At 43.2% G+C, this 24,261-nt stretch overlaps 1 protein-coding gene across 1 annotated transcript in view; it reads left to right on the top strand.

The window, feature by feature from the left end:
* The window catches only part of TBC1D19 (TBC1 domain family member 19), a 217,393-nt gene that overhangs the window by 111,234 nt on the left and 81,898 nt on the right, over positions 1-24,261 (top strand). Inside the window, exon 12 of the mRNA XM_040335157.1 lies at positions 20,119-20,193. Coding sequence (XP_040191091.1) covers positions 20,119-20,193 — 75 coding nt within the window. The remainder of the gene's footprint in view (positions 1-20,118; positions 20,194-24,261) is intronic.

Raw genomic sequence — 24,261 nt, 5'->3', positions numbered from 1 at the left:
ATTGGAGGTCGGCAGAGCCTGATTGGGAACTGAGACTTTATTTTTCATTGAGAGCAGATGACAGTGGATGGATCTATAATTTTGGAATACACCCACTGTGGTGCACTGTCAATCACAGACAAGGCAAACCTGTTGGGGAACTAGTCTCAGAGTTTCCCATCAGGCTCTTCCCACCCAACAGGTGCATTATCTGTGAATTTGAGTTGTTGAGTTGGTTAGAACTTAGTGGAAACTCTAATGCCGCATACACACCATCACTTTATGTGATGAAAAAAGACATTTTCTGTGAAGTAAAAAACGACGTTTTTGAAACTTCAATTTTCAAAGACGAAGTTGCCTACACACCATCGTTTTTCTCACAATGTTCTAGCAAAGCGAGGTTACGTTCACCACGTTTTTCCATTGAAGCTTGCTTCATAACTAGCTTCTGGGCATGCGCGGATGAAAAAACGTCGTTTTAAACGACATTTTTGCTACACACGGTCAATTTCTGTGAAGTAAAAAACGACGTTTTGAAAAACGACACATAAAATTGAAGCATGCTTCAATTTTTTTTGGTCGTTTTTTAGAAGACATAAAACGACGTTTTCCCCCACACACGGTCAATTAAAGTGACGTTTTTAAAAACTTCATTTTTTTTTCATCACATAAAACGACCGTGTGTACGCGGCATTAGGCCCCATACACACGATAGAATCCATCCGCTGAAAAATCCCAGCGAATGGGTTTCAGCGGATAGATCCTATGGTGTGTACACTCCAGCGGATCTGTTTCCGCGGATAGTTCTCCCCTGGGATGGATTCCAGCAGATCGAATATTTGCTGACATGCTAAACAAATCTATCTGCTGGAATCCATCCCAACGGATGGATCCGCTGGTCTGTATAGACTCACCGGATCCATCTGTCCGAAGGGATCCCCCGCATGTGTCGTAATGAATCGATGCATGCGTGGAATTCCTTATATGACAGCGTCGCGCAAGTCGCCGCGTCATAATCGTGGCGACGGCGCGACACGGCATCGCCAGAGGATTTCGGCGCGGATTTCAATGCGATGGTGAGTACACTCCATCGCAGAGAAATCCGCTGAAATCCTCGAGAGGATTTATCCGCGGAAACGGTCCGCTGGACCGTATTCGCGGATAAATCCTCTCGTGTGTATGGGGCCTAAGACTAGTTCCCCATTGGGTCTGCTTTGCCTGTAATTGACAGCAGGTGGCAGTGGGCAGATTCCAAAGCCACTCTTGGACTTCGTATCAGCTATGTATCCTCCCACTGCCATCCACTGTCGATCAAATAGTCAGTTTAGTGTGACCTGCATCCTTGGTTGCTAGGACATGGAGGGCCTGCAATGATGTTATGTAAAATAAATTTAAACATAAAACACACAGCACACCCCTTCCCCTGTACGTAAACTTTGAGTTAGTCTTAATTACCGCCGGTCTGATGTTAAGTCTTTCAAAATATGTTCCAGTCATAGTGACAGATTCTTAACGGAACGGTAGTAAAAAAAAAAAAAAAAAAACTGAATCTGACCCACAAGTCAGTACTTTTACTAAAGCTGGCACAGGGCTTTCATGAATTAGGGGCAGGCCATGGTGAAATGGACACACGGTCTAAAAAGTGACATCATTGCTTTATTTTTATGCATTGATTAAGAACAGTGGCCGGTTATGCATTGGCTCTGTAACGATACAGGTAAGTTTTTGTTTTTTCTTCCATTCTGGTGCATTGGCAGCTCATTCAAAAGGAATTGTCTTTCTTCACACAATGCACATCGTTTTCCAAAATACTGCACATTATCGCACTTGTGGTAATGGAGTGCAGCGAAGATGGGTGTAAAGGGGCCCCAAGTCGTGGAGGCTGGCACCTTGTATGTAATCTGTTCTGTTGTCGTCTGCATAACCAATGCCAACCTTGTGTTATGGGCAAGTGACTTAGATATGCCAATGTTAAAAGATCTGGGCTGAATGCCCCTAAATGCCCCTAAAGCAGAACTAAAGCTCTGCTTTAAAAAATTGGGAGCAGGCAGAAACCTACCTGTCTGCTCAATTTTCTTTGGAATATACACTGAGCTGCACAGGCGTGGCTCATTTTACATTCTGGCACAGCACCTGTGTGTCGGGATGACTGCAATTTTGCGCATGCACAGGAGTGATGTCAAACCGTGTCGGACAAAGAAGATGGCTGCAGCCTGGCACCCGGAAGAAGCTGGGTAGAAGATGTTGGCCAGGGACATTGGGCTGTTGAAGGATAGATAAGTATTGCGAAGTTTAGTATATGTGAAAGGTGAAAGTATACTTAGACACACAGCTGCAAGACTATTTATTTAAATAAATATCCCATACCATTACATGCAAGTTTAATGTATTTTCTATTTACCTGTACAAGCCTCCCTTGTACAGAAATCCCAAATCCCTAAGAATGCTACTTGGTGCCGCCTGCCGCCATCTTGGTTGTGATGTCCACAGTCCCAACAGATTCCATGCTGACGCTCAGGTGACACTTTAGGCCCTGTACACACGAACGGTTCATCCGATGAGAATGGCCTGACGGACCGTTTTCATCGGTCCACCGCTGAAAACCGATCGTGTCAGAACGCGGTGACGTAAAACACACGACGTGCTGAAAAAAACGAAGTTCAATGCTTCCAAGCATGCGTCGATTCTGAGCATGGTTTTGAACCGATGCTTTTGTGTACTAACCATCGGTTTGGCCGATCGGTCAGCGGTCCATCGGTTCGATTTTAAAGCAATTTTTACAATTTTGGTCCGAAGGACAAAAGACCGATGGGCCGTACACACGGTCGGTTTGGACCGATGAAACTGAACCTCGGTCCATTCTCATCGGCTTTGACCGGTAGTGTGTACGCGGCCTAAGTCTTCTCTTTTGCTTCTTCCCTGGAAGCTACATAAAAGGTTCTATAGGGAGGTGAGGTGAGGGGAGGGGTCAAGGAGCTGAGCCAATACAGACAGTAATTGGACTGTAAGGAGAAGAGGGCTATGTCATGCAAAGGAGGTGGCTGTGCTAAGGAATTGACTCTTCTTTCAGTAGTCAGATATTCTTGCAAGTTCAAAGGCACATTGCAAGTGAATAAAAAATTATTTATAGTGAGAAAAAACACTTTATGCAAACAATTATATTGTCAGATTTTTCTGCGCTTTTATCTACAATTTTTTTAAGTTGATGACAGGGCCCCTCAAGAGTAAACCTTTTAGCTTCTCAAAGTGGCTAACCTGATTACACTTTTAACTGACACACACATTTAAAGGAGTTCTCTGACCTAAAACTTTTAACCCCCGCTGTGCCCGGGCTGTAAAAATATACAAAATAAACTTTCACTTACCTGCCTACGATCCCCCGTTGTTCCGATATCGCCGTCCCGTTCTCCGGTCCCGGTCTCTTCCGCTTCCTGTGTGTTGGTGACTCATAGTGCGCTCAGCCTATCAGCGGCCGCGACGGGACATTGCTGCGGCCGCTGATAGGGTGAGCGCACTATGAGTCACCGACACACAGGAAGCGGAAGGGGCCCGGGACCAGAGAACGGGACGGCGATATCGGAACAACGGGGGATAGTAGGCAGGTAAGTGACAGTTTATTTTGTATAGTTTTACAGCCCGGGCACAGCGGGGGTTAAAAGTTTTAGGTCAGAGAACTCCTTTAACGCTTATTCCAAAGTTTCAAATTGAAGTATAACTATAAAGGCATTTTGATAGAGTAAAGGAAGATTATAACCCCTGTAATGTTTATTTTTACCCTCTTCGTCCCAATGGGAAGATTTCCCTTCACTTCTTGTCCCATAGCTGAAACAGGAATTGAGAGGATATCCTTGCAAATTAACGGGATCTCTTGGGGATCCCCAGGTCACCAGAAGTAGTATCCCCATTGAATGCTGGAGGACTGAAGACAACAAAAGCTGACAACGCTCAGGGGTTGGGATGATCAACAATGGCTGCAAGGATCTACAATGTAAACTTGTTGGCAATTTATTCAAAAGAAGGTTAAAGGAGTTGTAAAGGAAAAAAATTGTTTTGCTCAAATGACTGTTTACAGGGTATAGAGACATAATAGTTAACTGATTCCTTTTAAAAACGATTAAAAAAATCGATAACAATCAATCATATAATGTACCTGTAGTTTCAGTTTCGTTTTTGCATGTTATCCTGCCTCTGTGCTGTAAAGAGCCATAGAGAAGTGATGGTTCGGAAAACGAAACTAGAAGCTCCCAGTACTGTTTTTCTCAGGAAACAGACAACCAGGAAGTGTCCAGAACAGAGCAGAATTACAGCAACATCAGAGCAAAAACGAACAATGAGGACATGAAACCAGAACTGCAGTAAGGTAAAGGAAGCTATTTAGCTAAAATAACGCCCTGGCTGTGGCCTGACTCGAGCACTGGTGGGTCACTGTATCCCTGACAGGGAAATCCTGGTGGAGGCGCTGATCATTAGTCTTGTCGCTCTAATGGTCGGGGCCTCCACCTGGACTTCCTCGTCGGAGATGCAGTGACCCACCAGTGCCCGAGCCAGCGCTGTAAAACATTTTGTTTTCATGTTCAATGGATTATGTACTGTTTTTAACCTTTTGAATAAATTGCCAACAAGCTTACCAAGTTTGCATTGCGGATCCTAACAGCCATTGTTGATCATTGACCATCCCAGCCCCTCTCCCCAACTTTCCAAAAAGTTTTGCCTTTAGTTATACTTTAACTCTGAACTGACACTTACAATTCCGATTTACCATTTAAAGCCCAATCTAGGGCAAATAAAAAAATTATCCCTTGCAGTGGGGCTGTACAAGTATCTACTTGTTTATGTCTAGGGGAAAAAAATGAAAGTAGATTTACTTACCCTATTCTTCACTCCTCCCCACAGCGAAACCAGCACGTGCAGCACCTGCACCCCGCTAGTCTAGTGTCCTGAGGTCTAGTGTCCATTGGCTCCTACTGCTGTTAATCAAATCCATTGATGATGGAGCAGCACTGTGTGTGTCAGTGGACACACAGAGCATCTTGATATCGAGCCCACACATGTGCCACCATAGGAAACTGTTTCCTATAGTGGCACACAGAGAAGAGGGGGAGCACAGCAGGGGAACAGAAGAGTAGAGTCGGGCTGCACAGAGCAGGCAAGTATGATATGTTTAACCACTCCCATAGTCATATGACGTCCACAAACGCGATCTCCCATCCTGAGTGGACGTCATATGAAGTCCTGGGCTTCCCGGCCGTTTAGGGGGCGTGCACCCGCGGCATCGCACGGAACCCGGTGCGTGGATCTGTGTGTGTAAACACACAGATCCACGTCCTGTCATAGGTGAGGAGAACGATGTTGTGTTCCCAGTACAGAGGAACACACATCGGTCTCCTCCCCTTGTGAGTCCCCTCCCCCTACAGTTAGAATCACACACTAGAGAACATATTGGCCCCCTAGTGTTAACCTCTTCCCTGCCAGTCACATTTATACAGTAATCAGTGCAGTTTTATAGCACTAATCGATGTATAAATGTGAATGATCCCAAAAATGTGTCAAAAGTGTCCGATATGTCCGTCGCAATGTCACAGTGACAATAAAAATCAGATCGCCACCATCACTAGTAAAAAAAAAAATGCAATAAAAACTATAAACCATATTTTGTAGACGCTATAACTTTTACGCAAACCAATCAATATATGCTTATTGCGATTTTTTTTTTTTTACCAAAAATATGTAGAAGAATGTGTATTGGCCTAAACTGAGGAAAATTATTTATTTATTTTTATAGATTTTTTGGGGACATTTATTATAGCAAAAAGTAAAAAATATTGATTTTTTTTCAAAATTGTCGCTCTATTTTTGTTTTATAGCGCAAAAAATAAAAACCGCAGAGGTAATCAAATGCCCCCCAAAAAAACAAAAGAAGTGCAATCAACGCAAAAATATAAATCGCAACCAAACAACCCCCCCATATGCAAGCTGAACACTATAGAATAAACACAAAATTCTGGTAACAAGTCATATACAAAGAAAAGTGCAGCGCAATAATAGCCTATTATTGGTGATAATTGTGCAAATCAATATCCAATAAAAAAAATATAAATAGATAAATAATAAAAAAAATATTTAAATAACAAACATGTTATACTTACCTCCACTGTGCAGCTCGTTTTGCACAGAGTGTCCCCGAACCGTGTCTTCTGGGGTCCCTCGGCGCCTGTCTCAGCACCTCCTCGCAAAAGCTTTCTACTCTCATGCGAGCGAGCGAGCATGGTGGAAAGCTTTTGCGAGCGCGTTCCCGTGATACAGCGGCGGCCATAGCCGCCGACTGTATCACTTGGCCCCGCCCCCCAGCGCGCCCTGTCATCCGCTCTGATTGACAGCAGCGCCAGCCAATGGCTGCACTGCTATCAATCCGCCCAGCCAATCAACGGCCAGGCTGGGAACCCAACAACATCACATTGACGCGCCCGGGAATTTCGAACGGTCAGGTAAGTAAAACGGGGGCTCGGGGGGGGGGGGGGGCATAGGATGCATTAAGGTGAAAAAACATTTACCTTTACAACCCCTTTAATGGGAATTGATTTCTGGATATTGATTTGCACAATTATCACCAATAATAGGCTATTATTGCACTGCATTTTTCTTTGTATATGACCCCCCAAAAAAAGCTATTTTTGTGGGGGAAAAAAGGACGTAAATTTTGTTTGGGAGCCACGTCGCACGACCGTGCAATTGTCGGTTAAAGTGACGCAATGCCGATACGCAAAAAGTGCTCTGGTAAGGAAGGGGGTAAATTCTTACGGGGCTGAAGTGGTTAAGGAAAAACTCATCCATAAAACCGTTTCATTTTGGTTGTGCTCTCAGCCAAACTGTCAAACCATCTAATGACTGGTGTTATAACAGATCACATGAGGGCCATGGCTTCCTTGGCTGAAAACGATAGGGGGGTTTACTTTAACCACTTAAGCCCCGGACCAATATGCAGCCTAAAGACCCAAGGTGTTTTTACAGTTCGGGACTGCGTCGCTTTAACAGACAATTGCGCGGTCGTGCGACGTGGCTCCCAAACAAAATTGGCGTCCTTTTTTCCCCACAAATAGAGCTTTCTTTTGGTGGTATTTGATCACCTCTGCGGTTTTTATTTTTTGCGCTATAAACAAAAATAGAGCGACAATTTTGAAAAAAATTCAATATTTTTTACTTTTTGCTATAATATCCCCCAAAAACATATATACATTTTTTTTCCCTCAGTTTAGGCCGATACGTATTCTTCTACCTATTTTTGGTAAAAAAAAATCGCAATAAGCGTTTATCGATTGGTTTGCGCAAAATTTAGAGCGTTTACAAAATAGGGGATAGTTTTATTGCATTTTTATTTTTTTTATTTTTTTTACTACTAATGGCGGCGATCAGCGATTTTTTTCGTGACTGCGACATTATGGCGGACACTTCGGACAATTTTGACACATTTTTGGGACCATTGTCATTTTCACAGCAAAAAATGCATCTAAATTGCATTCTTTATTGTGAAAATGACAGTTGCAGTTTGGGAGTTAACCACAGGCGGCGCTGTAGGATTTAGTGTACACTTAGTGTGTGTTTACAACTGTAGGGGGGTGTGGCTGTAGGAATGACGTCATCGATCGAGTCTCCCCCTATAAAGGGGATCACTCGATCGATGCAGCGCCATAGTGAAGCACGGGGAAGCCGTGTTTACATACGGCTCTCCCCGTTCTTCAGCTCCGGGGAGCGATCGCGACGGAGCGGCTAGAAACAAATAGCCGCGCAGTCGTCCCGGATCACTCCCTGAGGGAACCCGACCGCCGCGTGTAGCGGGGGGGTCCCGATCGGACCCCCGACCCACGTCTAGGCAGGCACGTACAGGTACGTTGATGTGCCTGTCCGTGCCATTCTGCCGACGTATATCTACATGAGGCGGTCGGGAAGTGGTTAACCACTTCCGGACTGCCTGCCGTCGTTTTATGTCGGTACTTTGAAGAGGAATACCATTGTTTTGGCAGCAGCTAGCTGCCATAACCCCAGTAGCCTCTTCAGCAGGCAGTCCGCTTCAAGATAAAAGTGGTCTCTGCGGTGGATTCCCAGCGAGATCACTTTTATCAGCAATGGGAGAGGGGCCCCGCCGCTCTCCGGTGCCCTCCGCCACTTACCGTAGCCGCCGGCATCCTTTGTTTAGTATGGAGACGAGTGAGGGGAAGATGGCCCCCACTCGTCTCCATATTATTGCGGGGCGGAAGCGACGTCAAAACGTCACTTCCGCCCATAGCTCCTAAAGAGGAATTTTTATGTTTTATTTTTTTAAATGACATTTAATTGCATTTCATTTTTTGTTGCAGTTTTAGTGTTTTTCCCCTTGATCTCATATTTGAGGTCCTGTCATGCTTTTTTTTTTTTTTATATTACAAGAGATGTTTACATTCCTTGTAATATGAATAAAAGTGACACAATTTTTATTAAAAAAAAAGTGTAAATTTTTTAAATAAAAGGTAAAATAAATAATAAAAAAAATTATTTAAAATGCTCCCGGCCCCGCCAAGCCCGCGTGCAGAAGCGAACGCATACGTGAGTATTGCCCGCATAGGAAAATGGTGTTCAAACCACACATGTGAGGTAACGCCGCGATCATTAGAGTGAGAGCAATAATTCTAGCCCTAGACCTCCTCTAACTCAAAACATGCAACCTGTAGAATGTTTTTAAACGGTGCCTATGAAGATTTTTAAGGGTAAAAGTGTGTCGCCATTCCACGAGCAGGTGCAATTTTTAAACCTTTACATGTTGGGTAACAATTTATTCTGTGTAATAATCTTTCACATTATAAAATAATAAAATTGGGCTAACTTTAATGTTTTTTTTTTTTTATTAAAAAAAGTGCGCTTGTAAGACCGCTGCGCAAATACGGTGTGACAAAAAGTATTACAACTACCGCCATTTTATTCTCTAGGGTGTTAGAAAAAAATATATAATGTTTGGGGGTTCTAAGTAATTTTCTAGCAAAAAAAAAAAAATGTTTTTAAACATAAAGGGCCAGATCCACATACATTTGCATCGGCGCAGCGTATCAGAGATACACTACGCCGCCGTACCTTACCTGGCGTATATTCGAATCCTCAGCGAGTTCGCGCCTTAATTTGCGGCGGCGTAGTGCATTTCTGACGGTGGTTTTGAAATTGGGCGGGTTGGGGGCGGGTTTCATTTAAATGAAGCGGGTCCCCGCGCCGAATGAACTGCGCATGCGTCGTCCAGAAGTTTCCCGCCGTGCGTTGCGCGAAATTACGTTGCAACAACGTAATTTTTTTAACTTTAGACGTGAGTTACGTCCATCCCTATTCACGGATGACTTACGAAAAAAAAAAAAATCATATTTCGACGCGGGAACGACGGCCATACTTAACATGACAATCCTATGTATACGCCGAAAAATACCAGCTTTAACTATACGCCGGAAAAAGCTGACTACAGACGACGTTAGAAAATGCGACGGCCGCGCGTACGTTCGTGGATCGTCGTAAATCGATAATTTGCATACCCGATGCGGAAAACGCCACCCAGCGGACGCCGAAGTATTGCATCTTAGATCCGAAGACGTACACCTGTCGGATCTAACCCAGAAGCCATCGTATCTTGTTTTGAGAATTCTCTGTGGATCTGGCCCAAAATCTCAGAAAGGGGCTCGGTCCTTAAGTGGTTAACAAAGAAAACTCTGCATTTCTAATTGTCACTAATGTGCTTTTTCCTCGGGCAAAACAAAATTACTGCCAGTGTTAATACGGCATGTAAAAATGTCAGATGGAGAAGCATCTGTTGTGACAAAGCTTTTGTAACTTTATAATCACTTTTAAATCACTTTAAATAAATTTAAACTTTACAATATCTCAAATTCTTAAATTGAACCCCTAACCCTCCCGCGCCAGTTTGTGCAGACTCTGAAATCTTGGTGCATGAAACTAATGATCTGAGCTAGTCAAGTTGGCCTTGAATTCCCATTGGTTGGCTATGAATTACAGCTCCTTCTGGTGATTCCAAGATGTTGTCATGCTAACTTAGAGATATGATTCCATCAGCATATTGTGGATCTGCCCTGGGGTATCTTTCCAGTTGAATGTGCCTGGCTCAGCTCCAGCTGGGGAGCCTTGATTCTCCAGCAGTACACATAATACCTGCCTATCTTCTCAGCCAGTTTTTCTAGAGTAAAGCCTCGTACACACGCATGGTTTTCTCAGCAAGAAACAGCAAGAAAACTGCTCAGAGCTTTCTGCCGAGAAAAACGTTTGTGTGTATGGTTTTTCATTGAGAAAACTGTCTGGAATCTCGACAAGAAAAATAGAGAACCTGCTCTCTATTTTCTCGTCGGGATTCTCGGCAGTGTTTTCCTGCCGAGAAACCCGAGCGTGTGTGTACTTGCCTGCCTCCATGCAAACCCGTGCATGCTCGATGAGACTTTGGCGCATGCGCGGTAGCTTCCATGGCATGGTGTAGCAAGATGGCGGCGACGGCATCGAATGTGACCAGCGCATGCTCGTCGTAGTCGATGACGTCACCGTGTTCTTGCCATTCAAAAGAACGGCGGTTGATTGGTGTGTGTGTGTACACTCGGCGAGCAAGAAAGCTTGCCAGGAATCTCGTCAGGAAATGTTTCTATTTTTTTTCCTGACGAGATTCCCGGCCATGTGTACAGGGCTTAAGCCCTCAAATCTTGTGAAGAAACTTCATGGCCCTCTCTCTTTATGGAGTATGGATATTCTGCAAAAGGAAAATGTAACAGTTCACATTCAAAATGCAGTTTTAGGAAATGAAAAAACCTGTCTTCATCTTTTTATCGTTTCCTTTCATATGTGATGGTAATACTAAGAAATACTTGCAGAGCACGTAGGCAATTTATGTGAATTTGCTTCTGCTTGTAGATTTTATGAGGATAAGAAAGGTAAATGCACAGCTCTGAGACGTCTGGCTTTAGCGTACTATCGCTATAAAGGTTCATTACGTGTTACAGGAACAAAATCACCAAAATGTAAGCAAAAGCACATCTAATGGGAGCGCTTTCTACAATTTTTGCTCATTATAGCTAGCTTTATGTCAATCCAAAGGGATTACATTTAAAATTTTGGAATACTGGTTAAGGAGTTTTGATTGAAAACTGTATAATACATATTATTGCAATGAAAGTCTACTTTTTGCACATATCCTTTGACACAGTGAGCGTGCCGTCTTGGTCAATGACAGTAATGTCTGAGCTTTTGTCATCTACCCCCCATAGTCCTCTCTCCTGAAACAAATGTTCTGCTGCAGCCTTGGAAAATATGACTGCACCGAGGTTGTCTGTGAACAGATTCAGTTCTGGTTAGTCAGGGGTTATGTTTAATTTAGGATTGCTGTTCCAGTGTAAGGACACAGATTTCAAGAAATTGACAATTTATTGTAGTTGGTTAAGCAGGTAGAATGTTTTTTTTTTTTTTTTTTTTTCCACCTCAAAATATCCCAAGCACTTTATATTGCTCTGGAGTAAAGGAGTTGGTCTGGAAAATGGCTTTGTCTCAGCAACTTTACTGTGAGGCTATTACACAGTGAAATCTTGGACATTGAGCCAAAAAAAGAGCCAAGGAAATATTGCAACAATTAACTATTAGTATATATATATATATATATATATATATATATATATATATATATATATATATATATATATATATATATATATATAGATAATTTATAAATGCATTTACAGATAGCAAGCAATTGTGCTGCAAGTTTGAAAATTACCTGCCAAGCCATTGCTAGATTTCCCAAGTTTGTTGCACAATTGCAGCAAGTTGTATGACTCCAGATCAACTATCTTTGCAAACATTCTGTAAGTCTGCTGCAAGTTCTTATTGACTTATGTTGTGCAATAGTCATCCTACCACAGGGGTCACTGTGGCAGAATTTACATGCTGTAAACCTGCAGAGCTCTTGCTGTAGACTCGCCACTGCAACTTTGCTCCTGCTAGAGACTAGAGACCGAGATTCTTCCCCTCCCTCCTCCTCTCCCCCCTCCTCATGCAGAGTGGCGATCTCCCTGTGTCGGAGCTGAATTGACCAGGTGGCCGCCTCCTGTAATTGACGGCACGCTGACTCTATGCTGAGACATTGAATCAGTGTGACATATCACAGGAGGCAGGACATTGTTATAGTGCCCATCCAGACTGGGAATTTCAAACTCCACTCTGTGACACAGCGGGAGATCGCCACTCTGATCCAGGCACTGGTGAGGCTGCACCCGCGGACACTGGTGAGGCTGCATTGATCTCTTGTTTTATGTCTGCAGTCTCTAACCATCTCCTGTATCATGTCTGCTAGAGGTGCATGGAATGGAAATTTTGCTAATACTATTAGCAGTGTATTTAAATAAGAGATTGCAAACATGATACAAGAGATGGTCAGAGACTGCAGACTGCATTTTTCTTTAGCACTAAAGGTGCCGGAAATGAAGACACAGTTTCTGTTTTATCCAGCTGTATTTACTAGAGCAACCTTTAAAATCCAAGTGAAAGATATATCGGGGGGAAAAAAATATATAGAATTACAGAGTTGGAAAAGGGATCACCCTTCTGCAGAGAAACATCCCCATAACAGGATATTACCACCTTAATGCTTTACTTTAGGAATGGTGTAATTTGGATGGTAAGCTGTACTGGATTTCCGCCAGAAATATTGTTTGGTGTTGAGGCCAAATGGCAAAATTTTAGGCTCCTCATCTGACTACCATAAACAGACCTTGAAACTTCTGATTTTATTATTTGGCTTCGACAAACGATATGTCTGGTGGAAATCCAATACAGTGCACCATCCAAATAACACCATTCCCAAAGTAAAGCATGGAGGTGGTAATATCCTGTTATGGGGTGTTTCTTTGCAGCAGGGACTGGAGTAGTTGTAAGGATCGGTGGAAAAATTGGTGGGGCAAAATACTGTTAAATTCTTGAGGAAAATTTGCTGCCCTCTGCCAGAAAGTTGCCAATGGGAAGAAGGTTTACCTTCCAACATGACAATGACCCAAAGCACTCACCAAAAATCACCACACAGTGGTTGAAGGAGAAAATCTGTGGAATGACTTGAAGACTGCAGTCCACAAACGGTCACCATCAAATGTAGCTGAACTTGAACAGTTCTGCAAAGTTTAGATGTGCAAATTTAGTAGAGAAATATCCCAACAGACTAAAGGCTGTAATTAAAGCAAAATGTGGCTCAACAAAATACTGACAGGGGGTGATCCTTTTTCCAACTCAGTGTTTCTTTTTTTCTTTTTTTTTTCCTGAAAGGTTGGTGTAACAGTATATCTTTCAGTTGAATGTTATAAGTTTCACTGGTAAATGCAGCCTGATAAAACAAAAACTGTGTATGTCTTCATTTTAGACTGCAAAGCAACAAAATGTGATTATTTTAAAGGGGTGTACATTTTTTTTTTATATACCCACTGTTGCTACCAAAAGTGTTATACTACACTAAACTTTTTATTCTACCTAATTTTTAGATGGCATGACACATTCCTCTCCTCTCCACACCGACACCTTAGGTGCCGGGTGTCGGGGACCGATAAAGCTGTCCATGCTCCTAACATGGTGCAGGAATGAGAGATCCAGATGGTGTCACTATAATCCACATTTATTTAATGGAGCACCCACAAAAGCCACGTAGGGATAGGGGAAGGCCAGGAGGAGGATTATTTTATACATGCTGTGCTAAGTACAAAATCCGACCACCTGGACAAATCTCCATGTTGCGCTTGAAGATGTGTCCAGGCTCTGATTTTGTACTTGGCCCAGCATACATAAATTAACCCTCCATCTGGACCGTTCCCATCTCTATGATTAGAAACTTTTAATTGAAATCAGTCAGAGTGGGCAGTTCTAGGATGGGGATTGCTACTGTAGTCATTCCATGGAATAAACTCTGATTTATGGTGACGTCAACTTTGTGTGCAGTTCCATTCCTTTCTCATTTGGTATTTTAAAAAGAAAAGGTAAAGCAAAAGAAGTAGTGAAAAAACCTGTTTTAGATTTAACCAATCATTTTTTATATACCGTATTCATTTTTCATGATCTGCGTAACTGGGGAGCGTCATGGGGGCATTCTTTTGTATACATATTTTGAGGTATAATGTGTCCCTCTTTCTCATTTCAGAAAGTTGGAAGGTATGACCATTATTGATTATAACACAAAACACAGCTATAAACAAAAGACCCTGCATTGTTGCGTTTACTTTTCAAATGCATTATTCATGCCTGTTTAACTTACAACTAACCTGCGTTTGATCTTATATGCTAAGGCAAACTCTTAGGCCCCGTACACACGACCGGATCTATCCGCTGGGATTTATCCGCGGATCAATTCCAGCGGATAGATCCGGTCGTGTGTAGGCCCGAGCGGACAATTTTCGGCGGACATTTGTCCAGCCGACGGATTCCCAGCGGATAAAAATTTCTTAGCATGCTAAGAAATCTATCCGCTGGAATCCTGTCCCTCAGACTTATCCAGTCGTCTGTACAGACTCACCCGTTAAGTCCGTCCGATCCCCATCCCTCGCATGCGTCGGAATGATTCGACGCATGCGTGGAAGAATTTACCTTCCAGCGTCGCGACACGTGACCGCGGATGTTTTCCGCGCGGATTTTGATCTGATGGTGTGTACAAGCCATCAGTTCAAAATCCGGACCGTTTCCAGCGGAAATCCTCTCGTCTGTACGAGGCCTTAGGAGTGGCAGCACATGAACATTACTGTATATGGCTCAGACTTTGATAGTGTAACACAGGGGTGACCAACAAGTGGCACGGGGGCCACATGTAGCCCACGGAGCCCTCTGATGTGGCCCACGACCTCCTGCTCTAGTATGGAATAAAATAGAATACTCTTATTAAAGGTAAGTTTATTACTAAAATCACAGTGTTGTAATGTTGGGGTGATTTAGCATCTGGGTAGAGCATACCAGTGAGCAGCAGAGTCCACGCCAGTTGTGCTTTTTAAGGGTTTGTTGACCCACTTTTATTAAAAGAAAGAAAAACGTCCATCCAAAATTTCCCACGCAGGGGGTTTCAAGTTGTTACAGCAATAAAGAAATGGTCAAACGAAAATGCCAAGCCAACTGGCTCTCTTCAGAAATACAGCCCCCTAGGCTTACACTTCAGCCCTCTTGGCCACGTACCAAAGTACCTGTACAAATCACTGTACCTTCTCTCAGCTTCTGTGCTGTTCAGCCCACAGCTCTGGGTCCTCTGTCTATACCATGCAGACATGCATGCTTCTCCCTTGCTTGCCTGGACTCCTCGGGAGGGTGGAGTCCAGAACACTGGTCTTGATTCTACTATAAGCCCAGGACCCACCTGCTCAATCAACCAGCCAGACTCCTGGCTATTTCCAAAACCCGGTCCCAGGATTGGAGATTCCTGCCTATTGGAGAGTCCTGGGCGACCATTACCAGGACAGGAAACTGTACTATCACAGTGTATATATGGGCATATCTGTTCTGCAGTGGTTACTGGGCTGCTTTCAAACTGGTCCACAGGTACAGAGAAGTGCATCTGTGGTTTACCTGCACTGAGCCGTAGACTTCTATTACCTGAGTTTGGTGTGCTTTCTGAAAGTGTGCCACACCTACAGAATATAATAGAAGTCTATGGCAAAGTGCAGCTAACCTGCAGGAAAGCCACAGGTGAACTATGCTGCACCCGTGATGCGTGTAAACAACCGTGCATCAGTGTGAAAGCAACCTTAGGCCCCTTAGACACAGTCAGTCGGACCCTCCATTCACCTCTAAGAAGTGGAAGATGTGAATATACTTGTGTCCATTTACAAACCCCTACCTCCAATCCAATCCGCAAGGAAAAAAAAGAGGAGAGTGGGCCCTATAGAGCCGACCGAGCTGCCATCCGCTACGCTCATTGTGGCCCCGGACCGGTTACCAAGTCGCTTAAGTGGCCCTTGCTCTTCAAAAGGTTGGGCACCCCTGGTGTAACGCATACATACTCTTCCTTCTGGAAAGTTAAAATGACTTGTTTCCGACACCCTAATAAAAAGAGACCTCTACAAAGTAAGCAATTAGTAGGTACATGCTGAACTCCTCTAAGTGGAAGAGAACATCTTTCGGAAAAATCATTTTTTTTTTTTTTGCATTTCTTTTTAATATTTTAAAGTGATACTAAATTATGACAAATCACGGCTTGGACTATCTTGCTTTGCATGTAATGAGTCTATCTTATACATTAGTTCCACCTTTTACGTTGCATTAGTGAAAAAAATAAACTTTTGCACGATATTTTAATTTTTCGAGTTTCACCTGTAAATCATCTGCAGCACTATCTTCCCTGGTGTAATATGAAGACTTGATTACACACCGTATTGTCACCGTATTGAAAAAACGCTGTCAGAAGGATCCACATTCTCGGGGGTTTGCCTTCACTCTATTCGCACACTTTATGGGTATCAGAAAACTCCACTATGTAGACAAATGGGAAAAAGACCAGGATAAAACTCTTGACCAAGCAGAGTGGAATAACATTTGGTTGCCCATCTCAAACATGGTCCTAATTATCCTTATAACCAGAGTGGATCTTTATACAAGGGGGGGGGGCGGGAAAAAAATTCTGCCCCGGGCGCCCATAACTCTGGTTATGCCACTGCACATGACTGCATATCCTGTGAATATGTGGTCTTATCAACCTCATAGAGCTGCACGATTAATTCGGCAAGAATCGTTATGGCAATTTTTTTTTTCCCCGTTGCGATCTTGACAAAGTATTTCCCGATCTTTCTATGCATATATTTCTCTCTGCTCTGAGTCAAAAGAAAGGAAGAAAAAATCCGGGCAGTCTGCCAAGTATCAGAACATTCTTTTGCAGTGGAACGTTAAGTCTAAACATTGTATCAATTTGTCTTTTGCATCAAAGGAATAGACTTCTGTATGTAAATTAGGAAAGTTTAAACACCAAACCTTTTTCTGACATTTTGTTGTTTTCAAGTTAAAATAATTTTTTTGCTAGAAAATTACTTCAAACCCCCAAACACTGTAGAGACCCTAGAGAATAAAATGGTGGTTGTTGCAATATTTGATGTCACACTGTATTCGCGCAGTGGTCTTTCAAATGCAATTAAAAAAAATGCCTTTAATAAATAAAAATAAAAAAACTGACCAGTATAGTTAGCTCAATTTTTTTTTTATAATGCAAAAGATTTTACACTGCGAGAATTGTGAGAAAATCAGAATCTTTATTCAAAGCAAAAAAAATGTGATTCTCATTTTGGCCAGAATCGTGCAGCTCTACAACCTCAGTATTTATGTTCTGGTAATGGCATTGGGTACTCCTCTGGTCACCTTTCTGTATACCCAAATCTTGTGCTAATGTTCACTGTTTATTGTTTCAAAACTCAATAAAACTTAAAAAAAAAATAATAAATGCAATCTGTTTAAATATAACTAGCATGTACTTTCTATCTCTCTTGTCCTTTTGTTTTCATCTCTCAAATGCAAGCTTTTTTCTGCTATTCTAAAATGTCCTCCTTCTAAGGTGGCTACACTTGTTCTCCATGCCCCTTTTGTGTAGGTGAATATGGCCACTCTTTCCTGCTTGCCCCCGAGATGTACGGTACTTCTTGCCACTGTTCTTGACTAACAGTTGTCCTGTGGACAGATTCTCACACCTGAGCTGTGGATCTCTGCAGCTCCTCCAGAGTTACCATGGGCCTCTTAGCTGCTTCTCTGATTAATGCTCTCCTTGCCCGGCCTGTCAGTTTAGGTGGATGGCTATGTCTTGGTAGATTTGCAGTTGTGCCATACTCTTTTTTTCCATTTCCAGATGATGGATAGGACAGTGCTTCGTGAGATGTTCAAAGCTTGGAATATTTTTTTATAACCTAACCCTGTTTTAAACTTCTCCACAACTTTATCCCTGACCTGTCTGATGTGTTCCTTGGCTTTCATGATGCTGTTTGTTCACTAAGGTTCTCTAACAAACCTCGGAGGGCTTCACAGAACAGCTGTTTTTAAGCTGAGATTAAATTTAGACACGGTTGGACTATTTACTAATTAGGTGACTTCTGAAAGCAATTGACACTAGATTTTAGTTAGGCATAGCAGAGTAAAGGGGGTTGAATACAAATTCATGCCACACTTTTCAGATATTTATTTGTAAAAAAATAAAACCATGTATGTATTTCCTTCCACTTCACAATTATGTGCCACTTTGTGTTGGTCCATCATATAAAATCCCAATAGAATACATTTATGTTTTTGGTTGTAACATGACAAAATGTGTAAAATTTCAAAGGGTATGAATACTTTTTCAAGGCACTGTATATGCAAGGTTTTACAACCACTTTAAGGCACCTGACAGTTTATTTTATCTCTCAGGCACTGGTGAGCTCTCTTGAGTTCTGGGTCTGCATGCCTACTTTGCCAATGAGGTCTCCTTTTCCCTGTTCGATTTTTTTTCATTTTTTTTAGAATATGGAAGGTGCAACAGAATGAGCTGAAAAACAACCAAACTCGCAGGTGAATGGTGATAGAGTTGGAAACTATAACATAGAGTTCGCATTAAAGTGATTTTGTAAAAGTATAAAAAAAAAAAATATGTCTATACATTCTTATGCCAAGTACACACGATCATTTTTCGACATAAAAAAAACGTTGTTTTTCAAAAACATAATTTAAAATGATCGTGTGTGGGCTTCACATCATTTTTCAGGTTCTGAAAAATGAAAAAAAAAAAAGAATTCGAACATGCTGCATTTTTTAACGTCGTTTTAAACTATGTCGTTTTTGCGGGTTGTAAAAAATGATCGTGTGTGGGCTAAAACGACAAAAAAAAAAACATGCATGCTCAGAAGCAAGTTATGAGAAGGGAGCGCTCATTCTGGTAAAACTACCGTTCATAATGGAGTAAGCACATTCATCACGCTGTAACAGACAAAAAAGCGTAAATCGTCTTTTACGAACACGGAATACGCTAAAGCAGCCCAAAGGCGAATGGAACTTCCCCTTTATAGTGCCGTAGTACGCGTTGTACGTCACCGCACTTTGCTAGATCATTTTTTTAAAAGATGGTGTGTGGGCAACATCGTTTTAATGATGAAGTTGGGAAAACTTAGTTTTTTAGACATGCTGAAAAACGTTTTTTTTTTTTTCATGCTGAAAAATGATCGTGTGTACGCGGCATTACTCTGTGCAATGGAATTACTCAAAGCGACCTGGAAACTCCTCTTTTCGGGTCCCCTGCTGACACTCCTGGCCCCTCCTCTGTGGACAGTGCCCCCATGGGAAGCCGCTTCCCATGGGGGCACTCGTGTATGCTCACACCCAAGTTCCTCTGCTTCATCCATTGACACAGGCCGCGGATCTTGGCCCTGTCCCCCTCTCCCTTGTCACTGGCTCTGATTGTCGGCATGAAGAGCCAATGGCTTCCAGTGCCCCAGCAAAGCCAGTGAGACCCGGAATTGGGGGGAGAAAAGATCTGCAGATGTGTACAGCGCTGGATCGAATGAGGTCTCGGGTAAGTAAAACGGGGGGGGGGGGGGGGGGCAGATGCTGACACCTAAACATTCAATGCAAGAAATGCATTACGGTAAGAAAATAAAAAAAACGGACTTTACAACCACTAAGGTGTCCAAGATGTACAGAAAGTATAAAGACGACTCAGGTCATCAGATTCCACCTATAACTAAAATATCACATTGGAAGAATAAATCCTTTCATTCTCATTCTATAGACATGTACAATCTGGAGACATTCATATCCCTGCATTCACCCAGGTGAATTGTGAGCATTTTTCCCCATCACCACAGTAGTTTTCCACCACAACACAGCTGTTTTTGAATTACTTATTTGCTCTTCACCTGCTTTTTAGTTATATTATTTTTCGGCTGGTATTTCATTCAGTTTTTTTTCTGTCATTTCTGTCAGTTTTAGTACTGTGTGTTTACACGAGTGTTCAATGTCATCCTCCTACATGCTTCTCAGTAGTTCTTTACGACACCCTCGGTTTTACAGTTACATAAACTTTCACAGCAGAGTGCACTTTTCCATCTGATGCTTTATGTCATTTTTTGCTGCCAATATATCTTTCTAAAACTCTCCTTTTTGTGACTTCGTTTTTTTCAGGACATCTTGTACTATGAGCAGCTTAGATCAAATGTAATTCAGCATGACCTTTTATCCGACAACCTGATTTACAAGGTTAGTAATCTGACTTTATTGCTTTCTGTCAGAAGTCAGGAAAGATTTGTATTCTATCAAATTCATGTGAATTAATATATTTTACTCAGACATGACGGTGCTGTCATTAACACAATGACACAGGAAGGCACTTTATCACCTTTTCATGATGTTATCCATAAGAAATGTGTTTGAGTAGATTTTCATTCTCTTTTTCATTGGATTACATTCAGCAATGTGCAAATTCAATTGCCCCGTTATTGGTCTTGGCATAACAACACATGTGGGGGAGTACAGAGGGGACTGGGGGTGCAAAATGTAAAATAGCTTTTCTGTGGCCTTGCATTTTGTATCTTTAATTCATAACAGGTATGCCAAAATAGATCCAAGATGAGTATAGAGCCGATCTATTTGTATGTGTGTTCCTTGGGTCACATGAATTTGTATCATGGAATTGTAATTTTATGATGTGTGATTAAAAGTTATGAATTTCTGACGTTATTGCCTTCTGCCTTGGACTTTGTTGCATGGTACCTTTTTAAAAGTACAATTTAGTACAGTGGATCCTTGGATTACGAGCATAATCCGTTCTAGGAGAATGCTTGTAATCCAAAGCACTCACATGTCAAAGCGAGTTTCCCCATAGAAGTCAATGGAAACAAAGATAATTTGTTCTGCATTGACTTCTGCCACATGCAATACTGCATGTGGCCAGAGGTGGGGGGCGTCGGAGAGTTAGAAATACTCGAAGACAGCTCGGCTGAACTCGGAAAGGCTTGGAAACACTTGGGAACTGAGTATTTCTGAGTGTTTCCAAGTATTTCCGAGAGATTCCAAGTATCTCCAAACGGCTCCGAGGGTCACCGGTGCCCCAGCACCTCTGGCCATATGCGGTACTACGCACCCCATTGGCTTGAATCCTGCTCGCAAACAGTCAGGATTTAAAAAAAAAAAAGTTTGCAGTTAGAATTTTTACCACTTCATCTCTTACACCTGTATACCCTTTATGGACAAGAGCAAATTTGACAATTCTGTTATACAATACCTGTCGCACTCGCTGGAATAGAAAAAGCACATTCCAGCGAGCGCGTCATAGAGGCGACAGGGATCCGACTTGAATTCCCGCCAATTCTAGCCACGGCGTTTGGTATGAATCATGAGGGGGAACTCCACGTCAAATTTTAAATAAAAAAACGTCATGGGTTCCCCCCCAGGGGCATACCAGGCCCTTAGGTCTGGTATGGATTGTAAGGAGAACCCTCTACGCCAAAAAAACAGCGTGGGGGTCCCCCCACAATCCATACCATACCAGACCCGTATCCAAGCATGCTGCCCGGCCGGTCAGGAAAGGAGCGGGGACGAGCGAGCGCCCCCCTTCTGAGCAGTACCAGGCCGCATGCCCTCAACATGGGGGGGGGGGGTTGGGTGCTCTGGGGCACCCCAAAGTACCCTGTCCCTATGTTGATAAGGACAGGGCCTCTTCCCGACAACCCTGGCCGTTGGTTGTCGGGGTCTGCGGGCGGGGGTCTTATCGGAATCTTGGAGCCCCCTTTAATAAGGGGGCCCCCAGATACCGACCCCCACCCTAGGTGAATGAATAGCCCTACCCATTCATCTGGAGGCAAAGTGTCAATAAAATGAACACACAACACAGGGTTTTAAAGTAATTGTATTAGTCAGCTCCAGGGGGGTCTTCTCCACTCTCCGGGGGGGTCTTCTCCACTCTCCGGGAGGTCTTCTTCCATCTTCTCTGCTCTCCACTGTCGTCTCGGCGCTCCCCGGTTCTTCTCCCACTCGCTCTCCGGTGCCTTCTTCGGGGCTGGCCACCGCTATCTTCTTTTTAGCTCTCTTACTAGCGGCGGCGCAGCCCGCTCTTCTTTGCCCTCTTCTGCCTTCATCTTTTCTTCTTATGTTGACGCGTCGCTTCCTCCCGCTGTAATGCTGGGTGCGCAGCTCGCACCGATTTTATATAGGCCTATTATGACGTCACAGTCCCATCATGCTCCGGGACCCAAGGAAGAGGCCCTGTCCTTATCAACATGGGGACAGGGTACTTTGGGGTGGGGGGGCCGCAGGGTGCCCCGCCTGCCCCAGAGCACCCAACCCCCCCATGTTGAGGGCATGCGGCCTGGTACGGCTCAGGAGGGGGGGGGCGCTCGCTCGTCCCCACTTCTTTCCTGACCGGCCGGGCGGCGTGCTTGGATACGGGTCTGGTATGGATTGTGAGGGGACCCCCACGCCGTTTTTTCGGCTTAGGGGGTTCTTACAATCCATACTAGACCTAAGGGCCTGGTATGCCCCTTGGGGGGAACCCATGTCGGTTTTTTATTTAAAATTTGGCATGGAGTTCCCCCTCATGATTCATACCAAACGCCGCGGCTAGAATTGTCAGGAATCCAAGTCGGATCCCCGTCGCTTCTATGATGGCTTTTTCCCATCGTAGCGAGCCGGCTCGGCGCTGGCTTACGCAATGGGGCTCGTAGGTGGTCAATCTCGCCGAGAAAGGGAGCGAGATTGACACAATATTGTGGTCACCTACAGTAGGTCTAATGATTCAGCGATAACTTTGACATTTACTAAAGATAACAAAGTAATACATATGACACTTTTTCAGTAAGGCCCCTTTCGCACTGGGGCGGAAGGGGCGGTGGCGGTATAGCGACGCTAAAAATAGCGGCGCTATACAGTCGGAATTCGCCCGCTAGTGGTGCGGTATTAACCCCCGCTAGCGACCAATAAAGGGTTAATACCGCCCGCAATGCATACCGCTCCTCTCACCGCTCCAAAGATGCTGCTTGCAGGAGATTTTTTTTCTCTCCTGCCAGCGCATCGCCTCAGTGTGAAAGCCCTCGGGCTGTTACTTCGTACTTTAATGGTCTGTACACACGATAAGAAATTTGTACGAAAAATACAGATTTCAAAGCAATCGTACAATAATGTGATCATTAATACACAGCTTTCGCGAGCCAATCACGACATTCATTTGAAATTATCTGATTGGACAAGCACAAAAAATGTTCTCGTTTAATACCAGATCATATGATTTTTGTTTAATCAGTACAGTTGTCGTTCAAAAAAACAATATAAGTACACTACAGCACATTACATCACTTCCAAAATGTTATTCTGTTGTACGAGAATTTTCGACACTATGGTAAACACCAACTAATTTTGCGATATGAGACTAGCATGCAAAAAAAATAAAATCGGGATTGATCATTCATCTGATAATCTCATCCGTGTGTATCAGGCGTTAGTCTCCCAAAGAGGCTGCGCTTCTTCCCTGCTGCTATCTGCATTCATCCCTATGAAAATGTGTCTACTGAGATGAATAAGTATGGCCTACGGTAGGAATAAAATGTAATTTGGGCTTGCAAGAAGAGTCCAGCCACTTTTCGTTTACGTCGTTTGCGTAAAACGTTCGCGAATAGGGCTTTGCGTAAATTACGTTCACCTCTAAAGCATTGACTATTTGCGACGTGATTTCGAGCATGCGCACTGGGATACCCCCACGGATGGCGCATGCGCCGTTAAAAAAAAACGTAATGTACGTGGGGTCAAGTAGAATTAACATAAAACACGCCCACATCTTATCCATTTTATCCATTTGAATTGCGCACCCTTACGCCGGCACAGTTACGCTACGCCACCGTAACTTTAGACGCAAGTGCTTTGAGAAAACAGCACTTGCCTCTCAAAGTAGTGGCGGCGTAGCTTAACTACGATACGCCCGCTTAATTTTACGCCTATCTACGTAGATATGGCCCTCTAACTTTTTTTTTTACCAAAAATATGTAGAAGAATACGTATCAGCCTAAACTGAGGAAAAATAATGTTTTTTTAATATATTTTTTGGGGGATATTTATTATAGCAAAAAGTAAAAAATATTGCATTTTATTTCAAAATTGGCGCTTTACTTTTGTTTATAGCACAAAAAATAAAAACCGCAGAGGTGATCAAATGCCACCAAAAGAAAGCTCTATTTGTGGTTAAAAAAGGGGACGCCACTTTTGTTTGGGAGCCACGTCGCACGACCACGCAATTGTCAGTTTAAGCGACGCAGTGCCGAATCGCAAGAAGGGGCCAGG

Source organism: Rana temporaria, chromosome 1 (assembly GCF_905171775.1).
Source record: "Rana temporaria chromosome 1, aRanTem1.1, whole genome shotgun sequence".
NCBI lineage: Eukaryota > Metazoa > Chordata > Amphibia > Anura > Ranidae > Rana > Rana temporaria.
Note: the sequence above shows the minus strand (reverse complement) of the source record. Positions and strands in the feature narration are given on the sequence as shown.